This window comes from Larimichthys crocea, chromosome XX (genome assembly GCF_000972845.2).
Source record: "Larimichthys crocea isolate SSNF chromosome XX, L_crocea_2.0, whole genome shotgun sequence".
Taxonomy (NCBI): domain Eukaryota; kingdom Metazoa; phylum Chordata; class Actinopteri; family Sciaenidae; genus Larimichthys; species Larimichthys crocea.
Window position 1 is genome coordinate 5,775,079 of NC_040030.1, and position 21,749 is coordinate 5,796,827.

General features: G+C 40.7%; 1 protein-coding gene across 3 annotated transcripts in view; it reads right to left on the reverse strand.

Annotated features, from left to right (window-relative positions):
* Positions 1-21,749, reverse strand: part of scube1 (signal peptide, CUB domain, EGF-like 1) — a 97,633-nt gene that overhangs the window by 37,655 nt on the left and 38,229 nt on the right. For all 3 annotated transcript variants that reach the window (XM_019257644.2, XM_019257643.2, XM_027272049.1), the window contains 2 exons: positions 6,357-6,485; positions 3,847-3,963 (listed from right to left, as the gene is read on the reverse strand). In XM_019257644.2, coding sequence (XP_019113189.1) covers positions 3,847-3,963; positions 6,357-6,485 — 246 coding nt within the window. The remainder of the gene's footprint in view (positions 1-3,846; positions 3,964-6,356; positions 6,486-21,749) is intronic.

Here is a 21,749-nt window from a genome sequence, read left to right on the forward strand (position 1 = left end):
AAGGAAACAGAGGGACCAGGGTCGCTAAAAAACAACCACAACAATAAAAAATGTACTTCAATTTAAAAAGGGAAAAATTAAAGAAAAAAAAAAAGAAAACAAGAAAAAAATGCAGAGCAGGCACTCCCATGCAGCTTGACAAGAAGACAAACAGACAGACGGACAGAAAGATTAGTGAAAGAGGCAGACGCAGACAAATGAACGATGTGGCACGTGAGTGGACACATGCAGTAAAAACGGCATGTTAGAGTGAAGAAAGGTGAGCAGAGTGAGTCCCTGCCTCTCTTTGAAGATGTACGGAGCAAGAATGGGGGCCGATGGATGGGGATGTGGGTTTGCTGTTTGACAGGTTGGTTGCATTTTGTTTAGGACTTGCAAGGAGGTGAAGGATGAGGAGTAAGAGAGCTGGAGGAGGAGGAGGTTAGGTTTGCTTTCGTGGGAGCTTTACCTAAGATCAGGCTGCAATTGAGATGTCCGTTTTTTAACCACCGAGTCTAACACGTGGCCTAGCCCCCCCACCCAGAGTCACTTTTTCCTCTTGTACACTGAGGATTCATCCTTTAAATCCACCTGATTTGGTTTTAACATGGATGCTCAGACAAGACAGGCAATCAGGTACTATCACCAGAAAGCAGGAGGAGGAGGAGAAGGAGGGAGGAGGTGGAGCAGAGGGACAGTGCTACATAGAAAGGGTAAAAGGGAGGGTGGGGGATTTAAAGAGAGGCCCCAAGAGCAGTTGGGACACTCAGACCACAGATTCAGAAGTCCTGTCTCTCGTCAAAGTATGAATAGAGGGAGACAGAAAAGAGAGACATTGGGAAAGGAGGGAGAGGAGGGTTCCCGCTCGCTCTCATTCGGATTCTTCTTCGAAGACTTTCCTTGATGGTGTGTTTGAATTCTTCAAAGCAGCTGGAAAGAAAAAGGGGTTATCAACAGTCAAATCCTGGAACTGCCGAAAAGCAGCACAGCAATCTGCTCGAGTGGTGAGGGTGAGGGACAGTGAGAGAGACAGAGGAAGACAACAGACGGAGAGAGAGACAGAGAGAGACAGACAGAGAAAAAAGAAAGAGAGGTGTTTCCAGTGTTCGAACACAGCAGGAAGGACAGCACATCAAAATGACATCAGATAATTGTGTGTCCATGTGTGTGTGTGCGTGTGTGTGATCAACAGCATTGACATCATTATGAGACGCTTCTCACTTCAGAGTCAAAAATGAGAAAACTTGTCTCTTGTCTCTTCTTGTTATAATCCATACCAAAGTCTTAAATCTTTGTCTTCTTTGTCTTTAAAATGAGTTTTAGTATTTTGAGGTTTAAACTGCTCCTTACAAATGAACCTGAACATGTAAACTGAAGTCACACAGACTCCCAGGCAGCTCATTAATTGGACAGAGATTTGGTGACTTGTCATCCTCTCTGTTGGAGATTCTGGCAGCAGGAAGTCAAAACTAATTCTGATTCTGAACTCTGAACTTAAGAGATTACTGCTTGAGGAATTTCTGTCTAGAATGAGCTGTTATGAACACCTTTTCTGGTGTTTGGATTAATTCTGAATACTTGAACAAAACAGCCAGTCCAGACTGTGGTTTGGTCTTGGTTCATTTTGCCACGCTAAACTTTCCGAGTTTGAGGAACTGCTGGCTATCAGATGTCAACCTCCATCTCATTATACCCATGAATCCTGGATTTTTTTTGAGGTTTTCTGTAATTGAATTGGGTTTCCTCCTTACACGTGAGAAGTCATGCAGCAGTTCTTCAAGAAAAGAAGACCTTCTTTTTTAGGTGTTTTGGTGCCACCTAAACTCAAATCTTTCCCCTGGTTTTTCCAAATAAACCAGAGTTCAATGAACTGTTCATAAGCCAGCTCAGTCAGAATCATATTAATATTATTTACAGAACTGACTATTGCTATGACCTGAGCCCAGTATATATGAGATTTACATTTTTCGAAAGATGTGTCCATAGTCTATGAATTCATACTTCCAAAAGAATAATTCCAACACAAAGAAGAAAGAAGGAACAATATGTTGCCAAAGATAACACATCATGTTTAACAGCAAAAATGTTAAATGCATCTACATACCATAATCCAAAATAAACATAAAACTTTATTAAACCCAAGGGTCCCATTTAGATTGTGCATGACTTGACTTCTTTGTTTATTTAGTACTGCATTACACAGGAACATTTGTGCAGCTACATAACTTGAGGGACCAAATTATCATTTAATAAAACGATTAGATTGAGTGAACAAATTATTGATAAAAAATTTGAGGGTATAAATTCCAGATATGTACACACAAATGATCAATACCTTAAATTGGAGGCACTTGAAGCCAATCAACTCAAACTATAACCAGAGCGACTGGAACAAGCTGCAGCAGACTGGCTGCGACAGCACAGAAGTGGTGATGGAAATTGCTTTCAGGCTCTGCAAACTGTTACATTTGTATCAGCAGGAAGGACGTGGAGAAAACAGACTTATGAACAACTCCACTTACCTGGAACGCCTTATCCATCCTCTACTGGTTAGAAAAATAGGAAGATGAAAATGAATATCCTCTATGTGAGAGCCAGGATGTGGAGGCATGCTTCTGTTGAAAGTCATATACAAATGGCCTGTTTGGGCTGAGAGAGCTGCCTGCTGGGTGCTGGCTGGGCTCACTGAGTCCACTGAGTTTTGACGTGATGAATGTGTTTTTCAGAGTGGGAGAAGTGTCAGTCATTCATTTTCCACCAGCCAACTCATCATTTCTCTAATACTCAAAACATATTACTGCTCACTGTTTCGCCAACATATCACTGCTGTGGTACAATGTCCAACACTTATTATGGACATTATCATGGTGTTTGATGCATACAGTAGATGTGTATGTGTACCTCTACATCCTGATTAACTGACTGCAATGCTGCAGTTTGTTTCAATCCCCAACAGGAATCCTCTTTTTTAGCCACTGGATGTTGAAAGTAGTGTTCTGATGATGAAGATTAGCTTCTAAGATTTTAGAGCTTGTCATTTTTTTTCTTTTCATTGAAAATATTTAACAAAAGAACATTGGAACAATGTCATCTACCCTACAGCCAGCATTTATGTATGGAAAGCCAAGAGGACCGTAAATGTGTATTTATAGGGCTTTTTGCCATGATCTGCACCTCTATGGACATATTTAAATATAAGGCCTGTCAGTCCTGGTAATGCAGAATTTGTAAGCAGCCCGAGAGGCTCAGTCCTGGGCCAAAAGGCCCTCAAGCTAGCTGCTAGCTTTTCTCTTTGGCTATAAAATAAAAAGACAAGTTGGAGAAAATGTTCAACTTGTGTCCAATTTTGGAATCCTTGCAATCCTTGTGAACAATCATTTTAATTTTGTTCTTGCAATAAAATAATTACTCTACATGAGTTTTCAGCTTGTACAAAATTTGTAATGTACCTACAGCCTTACAGCAGTGCTTCTGGTGGGTTATATACACTGATGCAATGTTAGAGGCAGGATATAATGTGCAGGCATCGTTTCATTATCTGCAGTGTAAAAAGGCTGATTATATTAATAAACGGTGATGAAGCTGGATGTGGACATCATTCTGTGTATGTGGAGCAGATCCCTGTCTCTTTCGTTGTTCAGCAGGGTGTGAGGAAGAGAAGAGGAAATGTGGTGAGCTACCTCAAACTCGACCCCTCGACTTCCTCATTCTGTTACTTTCTTCTTTTAAAACATCTGTGCTACACTGAAACTGTCCAGAGCCAGAGCCTTCTATCATACAACAGATGTTACAGTCAAACAGCTGTGATGGCTCCAGGGTGTGTGTGTGTGCGCGCGCGTGTGTGAAGCCATCTTGGTTATCACTCACCGATGCAGGTCTTGCTGTCTGAGTGCAGGGCGTACTTCTGGTGGCAGCCACACACCGGCCCGGTATCCGTGTCATCACATGTGTGCTGACAACCGCCATTTCCATAGTTACACGTCACTGAAGACAACACACGCACAATAAAGACTTACTCCTGGCTTGTGTAACATGTGCACTACAGAGCTGGCGACATTTCAAATGTCCACTAATTCTTTATTAAGCTACAGTAATGATGTACCAGACAGAAGCTCCAGAGGGACGTTCATAGTGTACAGTAATAAAGGAGCAACATGATGAAATGACAGGTGGGAGACAGTCATAAGTGGATGAAGAGAGACAGAGAGAGAGATGGGGAATACAGAACAAGAGAGTTAAAGTAGAGGGAGAGAAAAGGGATGGGGCGGAGGGGGGAATAGAAGGAGAGAGAGGTATAAGACGGAGGGAGAAGGGAGTTACATGGAAAAAGAACCAAAATGATGTTTGTCTGAAAATCTCATGTCATGTTCTATATAAAGTGAAGGCTCTATTAATGTGACTGGAAATCAGTATTTTCATAGTATATTCATAGTTAGCTGATAATTTGCTCAGATTTAATATTATTTCTTGGGACAGGTCTGTGTGTTATTATTTTTATGTTTGTCTGGGTCGCAGGTCTCTTTTGGCTTAAAAAGCAGCCTGGAGTTAGTGTAGTTCTACATTATTACAACAAATTCTCCAAAAATAGTTTGTCAGTCCATGCTCAGGATAACAGAACACACTTTCATTTATAGATTTAGATTTGATTAGGTACAAAACAAATTTAGTTGGGGTTAGGGAAAGACCATGGTTTGGGTTAAAGTGACTACTAAAGTTTATGGTAAAATAATAACCACAAACTCCCATGTAAAACTGGGACTAGGTTCTGGAGTTTGAGTCAGCTTAAGTTCCTTTTGAGGCTCCTGACTTCCTGTAAAACTTCCTGAGGACAAAAGGGGCCTAAGGAGGAAAGGGAGACACATGGAGAGGTAGAGGGGAAAAAAAGGTTTATTTTTCTTAATTCTTTTTTGAAAAAGAAAAAAATGAAAAAGAACGAGAACAGCACGAGGGATGAGAAAAGATGTGGAAGAGAATGCACTCACCGAGGAGAGATAAAGAGAGAGAGAGAGAGAGAGAGAGAGAGAGATGGAAAGAAAGGGGGAGATAGTAACTTAGACATTTCACTGCAGGAGCTTTATCCGAGCTATTTTGAGAACTCACAAACCTTAGCCATTAACCACCAGAGAAACCAGGTTTCAGCTTTACTTCCTTGGCCCTAAAACAGCCAGCTAAGTAGTACTTTTTCATGGGCCACAAACTCTTGCGATGGAGTTTGCCATAATAAACACAATTGATTCGTCAAATACTAACAATGTGAGACCAGCAGTTTTTACTTTCTCCTAATTCGCCAAATCTTCACAGCTCTAGGGATGAAAAGGAAAAGCAAGCATGAATACACTTAGTGAACTCTTTGGGAGCTTTTCCTAAACTTTGTAACTATTTTTGGATCTTTCAGTTGCTCTGAGGAATAAAAGAAGGGAAGACAGGAGAGTAGAACAGAAAGGATGAGGCAGAGAGTGAAGGCTGTGGGGGACAGAACAAGGAGAAAATGGAGAGAGAGAGAGAGAGGACAAGAGAGGAGAAAGAAGGGAACGTGTGTGTGTGTGTGTGTGTGTGTGTGTGTGTGTGTGTGTGTATTGTAGACACAACTACCATTTCTTTCATCGCTCGTTTACTACCGTCCTGTGCCGCCATGCTCAACAGGCCGGCACAGCACTGGCTCCCTCGCCGCTAATGAAATATTACCACAGCGGGGGATGCATTAGAGCCTTTCAGAGGCTTTCACAATCTTTACACTCTCACCGTCTGAGAGGAGAACAAGATGTGTTGCCAAACAAAGTGTAACTAAAAGCTTATTTTTTCCCCCTCAAAAACAGCAGCCTTAAATTCCATGGCTGCAGGCACTCGGTGTGAAGAGTGAGAAACAGGGATGGAGCAGCGAGAGGGGAGGTTAGAGGCACGAAATCTCTCTACTGAATCCATCAGCACCTTCAGCTTGGCCTGAAACGCTTAACTGATTTTGGTATTAAATGTCCACCCTCATATTTTACTGCTGAAGGTCTACTGGAACCTGTCCATCATTGCTATTACAGATGTTTATTACAGGAACAGTTTAGATCCTTCATCGCACCAGTACGTAACCTCAATAAAATCAAGTCTATGAAACAAAGTGTTAATACCTTTCTGCCATGTGGATTGTAAAATAAAGTGACAAGTCAATTGACTAAATATTAACAGATGACGGAAAGTGTATTTGACTACATGTAAGATTTCAAGACCTCCTACATCTGTGAGCTGCTCATTAAATGTGAACAAATGTGAACAAACCCGACACATAAAGGAGGCTAGAGGTTGAGCTAAAGGCACAGTCACTTCCTGTGGTGTGTGTTTTGTGGGGGGATGTGGGGTGGCACTGAGGTCAGGTGTGTGATACGTACATGTACAGTCTTTCTGGTTTTTGGCCAGCTCAAAGCCGGGACGGCACTCGCACGACACCCCGCCTTTGCCTGGAGCCTCTCTGCAGATGTGGGCGCAGGCGTGGTCCTTGTTCATGCAGTTCATGCCGTCTGTGCAGGGGACAGAGAAACAGGAACAGACACTTTAATGACTTTTTAGAGCTGTGGAACTTCTCTTTGATGGCACACATGAGTGATGATGAAGTCCTTGAACATATATAACACTACAACATTAAATATGCCTGACTGAATAAGCAGCAACAAGAGGTAAACAAAATCTTTAGATGAACACAAAAACAGTGAATCTGCTTCATTGGCTGGTCGCTCTTTGATGATATTTGCCAGCCCCACCCACTTCACACGGGTGAGAAGAACACAGCAGAAATGTTTCTAATGTGAAACAACCAAAGCTCTTGTAACACTGGCAGTCAGTAGTGTGTTCACATAGGAACACATCACTCACAGTAAGAAGCTGAATGAGTGAATATAACATTTTCCTCTATCATCATTTATATTTATCACTTTATGGACATCATGCCTACTGTGGTCAAACTGAATTATAAGATGAATCTGCAGCTTGACTCTAAAGAGATTTCTAGAGAGTTTCAGCTCATTGTTTAGCTATCTGACTATCATTGCATTGTTTTCAGGTGTTGTCAGAGGAAAGGCACACTACAGCAGACAGACAGTTAGAGACCAAATGAGAGCACTCCCACTGCATTTCCCACGATTCTAGGATATTTACAGTATATATGTGAATTCTCACATTAAGACCATCATTTTGAGGACTATACTGACATTTAAATTAATGTTTAAAGGAATAGTGTGTGAGTTCTCTGAGATAGCGGCTGCCCCTTCACTTCCTTACGATTTGGTCAGTTCCCATTTCCTATTTAATGACTTTAAACACATGGTCCAATTAGAAATTTGCATTTTCCAGTAGCAGAAAATAGGATAATTTTTTATGTTAATTGCACCTACACAAGTATATGTCTATATGCTCAATGTGCTCTGTCCCCCTCATGTTGATGCATAATTCTACTTAAGACATCACATTCATTTTATTTTGCCCTTCATGTTTCAACTATGTTTTCGTCCTAAAGACCCCAAAACTTGATTTTTATCAACGCTGGCCCCCTGGCTCTACAGGTGTTAATGTCAGTTGGTCTGTTGGTTGGTCCACCACTTTGGTCCAGACTAAATTTTCCACAAACTCTTGAACATACTGTATATTCATTGTCCTCTGAGGATGAAGCCTGACTTTGGGGAGCCTGGGATTTTGCCTCAGTTGAATTACTGCACTTTTTTGCTGTCATTGTACACAAAACAACTCAGTATAACAGTATGGCAGGTGTTAAACCTATAAGAGAGAACCTAGCAACAAATTGTACTGTGATGAAATATAGAGGGGTGATGGAAACATCTCTGTTCTCTGCTCCAACTCTTTCAGCTCTGGTGCTAAATGTTTGTGAAGTTGGCTAAACCAACTGACAGCAGCTGGGAGGAGAGGTGTTCTGTGGTGCTCTAGGATTTTATAACTGAACTATGACCAGGATGCACTTTTTATTTCTCTGACTGTGTGGAAATAATGATGTTTGCACACCACAAATGACGAGGCTTTAAAACCTGAGTCTTGACATGTAAGCTGTTAGGAGTTGAGCTTGGGGCAGCTGTTCTGAAGATGGAATGTACTGAGTGGAGGAGTGAATAAAATATTTCTCACAATCGTAGGTGAGAGTATCAAAGAATATGCAGAATGTATAGTAAGATAAAATATCTATAAATAAAACAACGCTGGTACCACAGACATGTAACAAATGCAAAATCAAAAGTCAAGTGGAACCAAGCTGTGCTGTATAAAATCCATAATTCCCTAAAGGATGATCTTACTGTGATTGATTGGACTCCACCACTGACAACTTGAAACTACTACATCATCGTAACACCCATAATTACAGCAGAGAACAACTACAGGAGACAGTGAGGACTTGGAACTGAGGACCTGTGGTTTCTCTGGTGTCTGTGACAGTGAACATGATCCTCAGGCTGAGCTGAACAGCCAAGGGTCATCCAACCACTGTTTGCCTTTCTTAATTACTAAAAGACTAAAAATTACTTGTTTGGAAGTCCTTTCTCACACACTAAAATCCAGAGACATTTCCTTCTCTTCATGAGTGCCAATTAATCCCTGAACTTAATTTATTACTGTGCTCAGCCCATATTCTCAGCTGTTACTGATCCAAGGCTTCTTCTTCTTGTCAGCGCTGACACAGCTGGTCATCCCTCCTCCTACTCCTTTTCTGATCCCTTCATTCCTTCACCCGAGCCTGTTTGATGTGGTCTCCCATCCCGGTGATTTACAGAGCACACTGTGGCAATAATATCTGAAATAGGCCAGTATTTAAATCTTCATCAGCGGGGAGAGAAGCAGGGGGAGGAAGCAGAGATGTGGAAGATGGAGGGCCAAAGCTCTCCAGAGAGGCGAGTAGGGAGGGAGAAGGCAGCCAAAGATATTACTGAGCTCTGAGAAACACTGGAAAAGTTTGTTTGGGAGTGTGCGGATGTCTACTCATCATGGCACAATCAGATGTCTTCACTCACAAAAGATGATTTCTATCGTTGAATTTTTACAGCTAAACTTTATTACCCTCTAAAGTGATGGAAAGTTTCAGATATGATGTTTTCCACTAGCAACAAAATGAGCTCATTTAAAAGGAAATTTCTTTAATTTAGAGAGGTTCTCTAATGAAGATGAGAGTCAAAGCAATGATATACATGCACATCATTCCACAGTACAGGTGTGCTGGGAGTAGTTCAACGCGTTAAGGAGTTTCTACACTTGTTTGGTTTTGTCCAATATTGTAAAATAAAGAGTGCGAAGTGAATTACAAGTATGATATAGTCTAGCCATTGTGAAATGGACCATTTATGAAACTTTATGGATTTTCATAAAATTTGGTGGAGCATGTAGCGATATAAAGTACTTTTTACAACATCAGCATCAGTTTTTTCAGAAAGTGCCCTCAAAAATGACATATGTTTTTGTTGACAAGGCCTGTCAACAGCTGAGTAATTCTGTTGAGAGAAAAAGGGTGGATGTGTGGGTCGACACAGCATCAGACCTTCACACGGCGGTTTGCTTCCCGTTTCCAACTGAGTCACCACTGCATGGCCACGATCATTCCATAACTTTAACCACATGTTTACTTTTGTAACCATAACAACTAACCCCCTTAACATTAAGTAAGCGCTTCTTTAACCCAAACCGTGATCTTACCCTCAAACTAAGTTTTTGTTGTGCCTGAACTTACCTGAAGGGGCGTCAGATCACACTATGTGTCGTTCCAGAAAGCAAACACAAATCTTATTTTGTTAAGTTGAATTAAAGGTGTTACAATGTAGCTATGAAGTCTGTAGCATAGCATAGCTGTTATAGCTGCGCTACAGGTACCTCCTCAAAAATGTAGATACTACTACACTACTGTTGCATCTACATATATAGCACATAAGAGCAACGGGACCTGTGGAGCTGGTTGTGGGGCATTATAAAGCAAGTTGAAGAAAGGCTCAGTTACTTTTCCAAACATGTACTTTTCCAAGACATTTCCACTGCAATGCTTTGACTAGCTTCATTGAAGAATTTCATATTCAAAGAATCAAATGTGAATCCCCAAACTGAGAAACAAAGTTTGAAAGATTAAACAATATCAGACAAATGATTAACTTGTTTGATTGTCATTCATTTGCATCTTTACTCCTCGGGACATGCTTTCGTGCAGTAGCACTCACCACACTTCAAAGACACACCCCTTCCCTGGTCCCCATGGTGAATAATGTCCTTCATGGGGCCCAAGAGCACTTCAAGTACCTCATTAGGGTGCCATTCCCCCTAGAGAGTCTCCTTCACAAACAAAAAGTCCTTTCTTAAATGCTGCCATTCTAGCTGTCCCTACAGGACCATTCCATCAAAGTCTAAAATCAAAGGAGCCAAAGGAAATTGTGCATTTACATGACTAACAAAAGATCAAACAAAACCTGTCCCTCTGTTCACATTGCATAATTCATACAATATATTTCAGTTAACATTAAATGTAGACAGGTACTGATGCATAGCCAAATTTGGACCCTGTACAATCCAGAAAACTAGCAGTGCAATGAAGCGGGGGGGGGACCCTGTTTGAAAACTAAACTCATAAGAAAGCAGAGTATCAATAATCAATTTAAAACTGGGAGAAGTTAAATAAACTGAAGCAGAGGGAGAAGGTGCACACAGGCCTGGGACTCAGCACAATCGAGCCTAAAGCAACAAACAGAGCGGCGGCTGCGAATCATGGCCTCTCACCGTGTCCGATGTGACGAGGCAGCGGAGGGCGAGAAGCTAAGCCTGCAGCTCACTGATACGTTTACCTGTCAGACCTGAATAACCCACATGGGTCCCTGGATACATATTCAGCCAGATCTGTTGTCAAGCTCTGTTCAGCTCAACGTCAGCGCTGACCTGCTGATGCACAGAGATGGGCACAGAGACACAGTCAAGTTCAGTAATTCATTATCATGCACAAATCCTTCACCCCTCACAACATCACCCAGAGGGGCATTTTGAAGTAGAATCTTGAAAACTTCTTTTGAATTTTCTGTTTCCAGGTTCTCAAACAAGTGCCTTAGGTTGGTTTTGATGGCAGTTTAAAAGGGTAGAGAGAAGGTCGGTGATTGTTTGCAGCTCAGGGAGGTCAGCGGGTTTACAACTACTGAAGCTCCTCACTAAGAGGCCCAGCAGGTCCAGATAAAACACTGAGACGCGTTTTCATGGCCCCCTCATCAAGACGCCCCCAGGACAGTCTGTCTCACACACAGTCTCTCCTCTGTCTCTTTTATTATCCTCAGTATGTCTTTCACTTTCCCTGCCTTTCTTTATCCACCTCTCCACACATCTCTCGCACTCTCTCAGGAGCTCCGACTCCAGATGAGGTCCAAACATATCACAGCCGTGTTATTACAACCTGACTCTTGCAGCGTTACACCCCAAAGCCCCAGAAGTCTGACTGGCAGAGCATAATGGGAGACAGAAAAAAAAGGAGGAATGAAGTGAAAGACAGAGATGGATAGAGGGAGAAAAACGGAAGAAAGGGGAGAGGAATGTAGAAGAGAAAGAAAGACAGACAGAGGGAGAGAGAGATGGATAATTTAGAGCCTCACAGTCGCTCTCCTCCCTGTTTCCTCTGAGGCTGATGAGGAATGAGGTGATGCTGAGCGCCAGTCTCACAACCTGATCTCTTCACCAGGGAGAAAGAGAGATTTCACAGTTTCACTCAACAGTGAAGAAAATATGATGTTAACTTTTAACATGCTGCAACATTCAAAACTGGGCTAATTTGAAGCAACTATACAAACAATAAGTCTATAAATAATCATGTGATATTTATAAAACGTAAATGAAAGAAGTCATCCACACAGCAGCGTGTTGTCGTTATCCATGGAAACAATACAGACTGACATCATGGCCAGTCATAAGACCACTTGTGTGTGCGTGTACATTACTATGTGTACATGTGTGTTTGTACATGCACGACCACTAATGACCATGTGCATGCCTGTCTGTGCCCACACATGTATGTGTTACCAGTGTTTGTACTGTAGGAACAAAGCCACCCATAAAGAACTCCACTTAAAAGGCCTCTTATAAATAAACTTCAAACTGTGCATCAGACAGGATATATAGGATTATACTGCTCTTCCAGCTTCCTCTGCTGCAGTGTGCTGCTTTGTGATGTGCATCGCCTTCAAGTACGTACACTTGTGATTGCGTACCTATAGTATTTGTCAATCTCTGAATCCATCGTCTGTTGCCTGACCGCCGTTAAGCCTTTGGCTTCAACAGTTTCAGGGCTTCTGATGTAGCGAGCAGATATCCAGACCAAGACTTCCACTGCTGTCTGATCAGGAACGTCATACACAAGAACGACGAGAAAGACACATTTCTGCCAATCTCTATAAACACATATCTGTATATGAAGCAGCAAGCTAATAAAAAAGCTAAATCATCATCAGACAACAGCCGATCGGTTCTAACATTGCATTCCAATTGCATTCAGTCTGCTTAAACGTGATTGGCGAGGGGTGGTCGGTGGCGTGGTGGGTTGTGCGGGCGCCCTGTGTGTAGAGGCCACAGTCCTCACCGCAGCCAGCCCCGGTTCGAATCCCACATCAGACGGCCGTTTGCTGCGTGTCATTCCCCCTCTCTCTCTGCCCCCTGTTTCTCTTCAGCTGTCCTATCGATTAAAGGCATAAAAAAAGGCCCAAGAATAGACTAAACATGATTGGTGAATACTACTCAGACTGCAAACAGGAAGCTTCCAATGCCAAAGTTTTGATCACTTGTCTGCAGATTCTATATTTATATGGAAATATATAGCCCATTATACTGTTCAGCGGTTAGATAAATATGGCTAATCTAGTCAGTTTCTTTCCTTTTGTTCTTTTTGAGTGCTTTTGTACATTTCTGCTTACAGACTCTGTCCACCTCCCTATACTCATATTTTAAGTGTACGGTAATTCATCTGACAAAAAAGAGACAAAACACACAAGCATTTCCTTTTTGACAATGTTTTACACATCACAGTAATGTAATATTATAAGTAGACCTGAAAAGTTACTAGTGGTACTATGTCTAAAAACTACTGTGTCTCATTTTGCACAAAAAATAAATTATTAAAAAAAAAATAATAATAATAATAATACAGTTTAGGATTTTCTTTACTTTTTTACTTTTAGAGGAGATGTGTGGCTCCAGGCCATCTGCAGAGAGTGTGGGACCTAGTCAGTCAATATGTGTATGTCTGTGGTACTGTGGTTAGAATAAATGACGTGCACAGAATGTGCCTGTAGACTGAACTGAATCAGAAAAGAGTCTTAATGATGACATAACTTAAGTTTTTACTGTGAAATAATATGGCCAGGGTATAAAACACCTGCTTTCAACAATATTTAATTAATCTTCACATTAATTGAGCTTGACCTTCTAATATTGAACCTTGTAAACAGCATAAAGTAACATAGAGTATTGACTGAAACAGACCTGTTCTACTTCTCTCAGCTTGTAGTGAAAGTAAACAGACAGTCATAAACCTCTATTTCTTCATTTCATCGCTCAGTAACCTAACATTACATAATTGTTTAGTACAGGGTTTGGGCCTCTAATAGTTAAACAGCAACAGTATTATGCTATTATGTTAAAAGGCACTGCCTTCATCCAACTGGGAGCAGGGGGATGTGATGCAAGGGTACCTGAATGGGCTGCTCTCATCTATAGGACAGCAATGTTTGGTACATGTGTAAATATTTAATGTAGCCTGGAAAACCTTGGTGTATAAACCTAACTGAGGACTTTAGTCATTACAAAAAGCAGAAGACTCTTAAATTTCAGACTCAAATAAATGATGAAGTGCGATGAAATATTCTTTACAAGTGTTGGAGTGAAAAGCTCACCAGACAGAAAAAAAAACAAAAAAAACTCAACCGTCTTCCTCCTCCCCTCCCTCCACTTTTCCATCCATGCTCTTGTAAATGCCATTTTAATTGAAATCTGTCAGACGCTGGCTGTGTGTCTCTCTCACTGGTCTACTCAAACCACACTGCTATAGGTGCTAAGCCATGAATTTCAATGAGAGCTTTTCTTCAACTGGCTGCATTGAACTCCTTTAAATGAGGACTGTGCCTTTCTAATAACCCTCACCAATCTCTTCTTCAAACACTAGAGGAAACAAACACCACACATACACACACACACACACACACACACACACACACACACACACATTGCTCTCCCTCATTCTTTTGCTTTCTCTTTCTGTATCTCACTCACGCAGCACACTGTGAATGTTAACATGGATATATGATTACAGTTTTCATTCTGAGACATAATGACTATAACAAATAGAGACAGATTTTGTGTTGTATTCCACATGGTCAGACAGGCGTCTGCTAAATGCAATGTAATGTAATGGTGCTCCATCAGGTGAGATTTGGAGGGAAAGCAGTTGAATTAATGCAGTAAACAGGCAGCGGGCCTCGCTTTTCCAGTGCAAACGGAACTAAAGCTTGGCAGTGAATGGTTGTGAAACCTGAAACAAAAATACCGTGTTTATCTTCCGCTTCAATGAATCTAAAAAGAAAATGAACACACCCGGAGCAATAACAGAAAGAGGGGACAAGTAGCAAAATCCCCTTTGTGACCGAAAGCAGCAGGGTGTATGGGAAATGTGGTCTCAATTTAGAGAAACACTAACAATCTCTAGATACTAACAAACTGTCTTGACAGTTCTCTCCTGTATTTACAGAACCTTTAAAGATCACACGGAACACTAGCTGAACTACCTGGAAAACAGCGTTGAATGTTTTCTCGGTAAGTTATTCCTCCTGTAAATGATTCACTCTTTTTCCAGGATTACAAGGATTTCTTGACATAAATCAAGGTTTAGTTTGAAAAACAGGACTGTGATAATTAAACATAAAATGACATTTCTATTTGTGCTCTTGTTCTATCGCATTCTTTACATTAGTGAAGCAATCATTTGTCTTTAAAGAGTATTATATTATTGTGGAAATACCGCACCAGCCACACAGAATCATTCGATCCTCTGTTTTTCAGCATATCCTAACAGTTTTACAAGTGGTTGTGTGGAAGTATCTGGTCCTCTTTATATTGCTAACCTGAGGTTATTCCCGTATGTTTTTGCAGAAAGGGAATATCCTTTGAGGAATTTTGGCGGCTTAAGGGTAGCACAGCATTGTTCATGGACATTAAGTTGCAACTTTAAGGCCAACTTCTTCACTGATCCATTTTTACTCACCCATTTTAACAGCTATCTGAAATCAGTGAGATCATTGAGGTGCTGTTCTGAGCAAAATGCTAACTTTAATATTCTAACATGCTTACAGTGACACTATCTTAGTTGAGCATAATAAGTAAGCAATAAGTAAGTATTTAGTCATAAACTGAAGTACAGGATAAAATGAAATGGTACTAGATGAAGGTCAATCAAAGTTATTACAATTCATTCTCATCAAATTTCATGTTAATCCATCCATTAGTTATTTTAATGGATTGAACCTCAGGTGACAGTAGAAGAAAGTGAGAGGGTCACTGCAATCATTGAGATACATCCTCTGGGCACCATGAATGTGTGTCTGTAACCAAATATAATACCAATCATCCAAAACTTGTCAAGATATATCACTGAAAACAAAATCAGCCACCTGATGGCGCAATAGAGGAACATCAGTGTAATGTATCTTCTGTGGAGCATGAATATCCAAACACAAGTTCATAGAAATCCATCCAATAGTTGAGATACTTCATTCTGGACCAAACTGATGGATTGAGCTACCGACAGACAGACCATCTGACCACCATTGCTATCCACAGAACCATTCTACTAGCATGACTAAAAGGTCAAAAAATGCAGGAGAAAAGTTGATTCACTTATAAGACTGTAATAATACCATGTCAAGGACACACTAACTATGACAGGTTTCGAGACGTTTGAGTACATATATACATGTAGCACATGTAGCATACATACAGACACTAAAAAACTAAACCTCCCAGGACTCCTAGTATTTCTTGCTACTCAATCCTAATGTTCATTGATGATCACATGATGCACTACAAGCAATTAAGCATTACACAATTTACTTGTCAAATTGTACCAATATCCTGCTCCCACACACTGTTTCCAGCATACACACATTACATGAAGAAGCAATGACACTGTTGCATCGGATCTTAAGATTAACCAAAAGACACATGTAGTGTGTAGCTGTGTTATGCAACACTGGAAATCAAACCTGAGAGACTAAAGTGATCTTAATGATTACTTTCTTGTAGTGCCTGTTTGCAATGTCAGCACTACAAAATAACAACTTTGACAACAGGCAACCAAACATTGACTATGATGGATTAGCAAGTATCAAGTCCCTGCACGTTGCTTTTCACAGTGTACTGAAATGAACTTGAAAGCAAAGGCTGCCTAAAGGACAGAAAGAAATGTCTAGAAGTGATGCAGCTCTTTGGAAAATGCTCGGCAGTCTTGTAAAGTATACTTCATTTGTAGTTACTGAGCTACAACTGCAAGGTATGCTTCTTTAAATACACAAGCAGTGTGGGTGCTCGTGTCCTTTGAGCAACAGCTTTAGCATCAAAACAGCAACGTTTACATGGAGGCCAGAGAGCAGGCGAACCAGAGTTCAGTGTGTTATGTTAACAGAGTCCAGCTGCTAACGTTAAAGAGAGGAAAATCTTTTGATTCACACAGTCCTTGTTAACTGAAATAGTATGACTACAAAGCATGTGTGTGTGTGTGTGTGAGAAAGTGTGTGTCAGACCGGTTCCGGTTGAGGCAGATGTTAGTTTCCTGTAAAAGGCTGGGAAATGATGGGACAGGGGACGTTTACTTTACGTGTATATATGTTTACGTATGTGTGTGTGTGTGTGTGTGTGTGTGTGCATGTGTGTGTGTTTTAATTCCACTCCCCGTGTTTCCTGTGGTGTTTGCTACTGAGCAGCAGCTACAGACCAGGTCAGCTCCACGCCCTCGTATTAAACATTTCCACTGACCAAAGACAAACTCTGGTCTAAAAATACAGTGGAGGCAGCTTTTTGAGGGAAAAAAAGCGCAGAACTGAGAAAAAAAAAACATGGATTCCACCTTCCGCTCACAGGTACAGTAAATAACTCATATTTACCTCAAAGGGAGAGATTGCTAAGTTATTAGAGCTTGTTTTCAAAGTTAAAATCACACACTAGAATAATATTTAAACAAAGTATTTTTAAAATGAAGGAAGGGAAGCATTAGTGACTTTCAGCACCCCCACTATGCTCTGGTGACCCAGCGCGTGTGTGTATGTGCGTGTGTGTGTTTGTATGTGTGAGATTAGCCTATAATGGATGGTCGTTTCGAGGAAAGTTCACGCCGTGGTTTCGGCAATAGAAAGCAGACAGATGTTTGGCAGGGTTTAACACACAACAACAACGTCAACAACTAAAAAGATGCAAACCCCAAAGTGATCTAAAGTCACAGCATCCAAAGACAGACATAAACAGCAGGATTTCACCTCCATATGCCAGGACCGCTGGAGGAGAGGGGGGGGTGGTTAAAACAAACACAAACGCTCAGCACTGAGACCCTCACAGACAGAACAGAACAGACCTTAAATATAATACCAGCTCCATTTATTTACTGCATTATGCTTCACTAAAAGTCTTAGTCAACATAAAGTTTATTGATATAACTTTTGAACTTTATTCATTTAGGGGAAACTGGACACACCAGTGTATTTGGTGTCTACTTAGATGTTTGATGATGAATTTACATTGTTTATTTAGCACTCAGAGCAGGACATCTTCTGACTCTGTGGTCTGTCAATATTCATGGGAGACAGAAGATGATTCTTAATGATTTTAATGAAACCCTGACCTGTCTAGTGAATACATTATGGGGGCATTCATAGTGAATTATAATGCATTCATAATACTTCATGACTACACTCATAAACACACGTCTTACAAATATATTTGGAATCCACATTGTGTAAATTATAAATACAGGATGTATATTTGAGCATGTCTAAAATAACTTACAGACTTCAGGGCAACAAGTGTCACTGTTTATGCACCACGATTCATCATCTTTTTTTATCAACAAAAACTTGTTTTGTTCTAGCAAAGAAGCAAAAAGCTTTCTGTTTGAAGTCACTCTTAATGAATCTTGCCATTTCTGTATAAATACATGCCTGAACTCTTCTGTCATCTCTATGCAATAACACTAGACAACTAAATCAAAGTTGTGTTCTCACCGCATCTTTTTTATGAAGTCAAACTATTTGTCAGTCAAAACCTTTATCTGTGGAGCGTTGTAATAAACTCAAGTATTACAGATCACAGTTGAGCATTAAACCTAATGATGTGCCTCTGTGCACATTATGGTTTCTTAAATTAGAACTGCTGGGCGCTTACCGTATCTCATACGCAGACACGCAGAGCTCTAAGTGTTTCGGTGTATGACAGGTGAAGTGTTGTTCCTAGCTTTTGATGATGTTTGTAATTGATGATGATAACAGGTAGACAGAGCTCCCTGTACTTAGAGTTCCCACGTGCCCCTGGGCTGTCATTTTAAAGCTCCGTGTACCTCCAATTTCCTGCTTTGGTTTGTTTAAAGTGAGAATTCCTCCCTCATGAAGAGTCTGTGCATGTCGACATGTGTGTGTGTGAGTTGTGAATACATTTCTCTCTCCATGTGTGTGTGTGTGTCAGTGTGAGTGCAGCAGCCTCAGCCTCAGCCTCAGCCTGCTTCCTCTCCTCTCAACTCCAAATAAACGCATGCGTTGGTCCACTCCACTATGTTTGTCTCTCTGTGTTTATTTTAATCTTTCTCTCCCCCAACACGCACGACTCCCCCATCCCCCACAATCCATTGCTCTCTTCGCCTTCCTCTCTCTTGCTACATAGTGCTCATATGTGTGACTGTCATTGAAATCATTATCATTATTGCTGTCTATGATGGCAACACTTTACTTTATGTCCCCTCTATTTAGCAATCATAAGCAGTATGTAAAGATGTGATATAAGGTTTATAACACATTATAATGTGTTTATTGATGTTTTTGTAAATAACTATTAGTCATCCAGTGGGCACCGAGGAATAGAGGCTGTTGTAACACGTAAAAGTATAAAATATTTCTTCATAGGAGACAAATACTGTTCCTTAATAAACACAATGTCTGTATATCTGCTTAAAACTATATTATAATTTATGAAAATTGGTGGATGTTTATAACACATTTATAAGCAGTAATAAACATTTATGTTCATTCTACTATATTGTCATACTGTACTGTAATGTGTTGTCATTATGTGTTTATACAGCCTCCATAAATAAACATTTATGTGTATCTACTATTTAAAAAAAACATTAATGTATCTTATTGCTAAAAAGCTTATACGAAAAAAAGGACTGTTTCTCAGGCTGCTTCTCATTTGTGATTATATGATAAGAACATAATTACAAGCCATGATTTATGAAGAGAAGTCATTTCTAGTCATTTTCAGCTGCCTAATGATTTTTCATACTGTCTGCAAGAACTCTAATTGTGTAAAAATGTAAGAAATGTAACTTTAAAATAAAACAAAACTGACAGTCCGGGACATTTTCAGTACAAGGATTCTTTGTCAATTGTTTTCTGATGAAAATGGTTTGTTTTTTTAGCCCACAGTCCACTGTTAAGAACCGCCTAGTCATCGTGTTCCACAGTTCACAGAGACTCCTGCAACCAAAACATTCTCTTGAAGCGCCAAGCATGGCGTCCGTATGAGATGGTGTTTAAAATTCCCAGCTCACAGCCAACTCCAACTTTGCCAGGAATTTTGGTGTTGAGCTCGGAGAAGAATTTACAAGCGTATTCTTTTCACTGTTTTGGCAGGGGCTACGTCGTCTAAAAGGCACAATTAATAAATCAGACACGGAGACAGACTCGGTCAACTCGAAGGCATCAGTTTGATACCCAATACTGATCAGCCTCTGCACTGTTGCTGCGAATCGCGCCAACTGCAAAACAGTGAGCTGGAGCTTTAATAAATGACACATTCAACGCTTTTTTATTAAACGACATAGACATTAAAATTGTTTCTGGCACAAAGTGGCAGCAGGTAACCCAAGACTGTCAGTGAGGAGCCAGATCCTCCTTTTAGAGATCCTCAAATTTCCAAATTTCTCCACTGTACATGCATGTCACCATTGGGTCTGTGAGCCATACCTGACTCATGTGGTCATAGCTCTCCAACATCATGACAGATAATGAACATTTGCTAAATGCTGTTTCTCAACTCAAGGGTTAGGACCTTGCGGGCCAATAGTCTTGGTTCTCGTCTGGATGTGCTTCAGACAGAGCTGTGAAGCACAACAGAGTGGAAACACACCATAATGGAACAAACAATTGTTGCTAGGCTTTATTATCCCCCAGGCGAGTGTCAGGGAGAAAGAAATGAGCCGCGAGCTGACACTTTCCATATGCAAAGCAACAATCTAACACAAACTGTCTCTCTTTCTCACACGCATGCGCACGTGCGCGCACACACACCCTTGTGTGGGAAATCATTTATATGTACTAAATTATAATCTGAGAAGCTGGTTGTGACCCAGAACTCCCTTCTTTTGCAGTTATGATGATCATGGCACGTCAAGGTGAGATCAACAGTCAATATTTCCTGCTACATGTCTTCAGCAGGACATACATCACTTCACTTATGAGTCCATAAAAGCTGAGCTCTCCGCGGGTTGTTGGAGAGCAGTGTGATGAGGTCGACCCACAGTGGGAAAAGATGTGGCAGGTATGTGGTGGCAAGTTTTACATACAGGAGAATATATGTCTACACACACCTCACTCTCCCACGCACACTCTCAAACACTAAAGATTAGACAGCAAGTCTATCCTCTGTTAGCTGCTTAGTGACCATACTGCCACCTCAACTCACAGAAAATCACTAATTATTAGTGAGTAAAGTAAAAGTACTGTCAGTTAAATATTTTTGTTCAGTTAAATTACCCAAAGTACTGCTTGAGCTAAGAATCAGGCCACTCCCAAGGTCAGTGGTGTCACAATGGTGACGTTTTGACTGGGTTTTTGTCTTTTATTTAGAAAATTTACTTCTTGTTTTATTTTGAATATTAACTCTCCTCTCGTTTCAGGTCACTTACCCTTCCTCATGTGTCACCGGTCCCCATTACCTTCATGTGTTTCATAGTCTGCGTCTCCCTTTGTCTTGTGCCAGAGTGTCTCGTTCATATCGTGCGCCCCAGCCAGTCGTCTTAGTCCACGTTTTGTCCTTGCCTTGTCTTTTTACGACGTGAGCCTGTATTCTTTGTTTCTGTGTGATATTTCTTTGTACACTTCATAGTTTATAATTGTAGTTCTGTTTTCTTTCATAGCCCTTTGTTAGCCTCCATTGGAGTGATATTTGGTTGTTTTTGTTGTTGTAGTTTCATAGAGTCCAGGTGAGCCTCCGGAGTGTGTGAATTGTAGACTTTCTAGACCTGAGTTTAGTTTTTCCTCCCTTTTGGAGCGCTTTGGAGTTTAGCCATTGCCTTTTTTTTGTCCTCTTAGTGGAGAGATTTTCTGTTGGTTTATTTTCTCTTTGATTAGTCATTTCTTCCTCCCCTTTTCAGAGTGTTTTTTTTTTGTTCATTAATAGTCTTATCTTCCGTTGTTTTTTTTCCCCTTTGAATTCATAGACTAATTGTCATAGCCTCTTTGTTTATCTCTCTGTCTGAGAGGCTGGAGTATTTAAACAGTCTGCCCGAACTATTATTACTCTGCATCTGA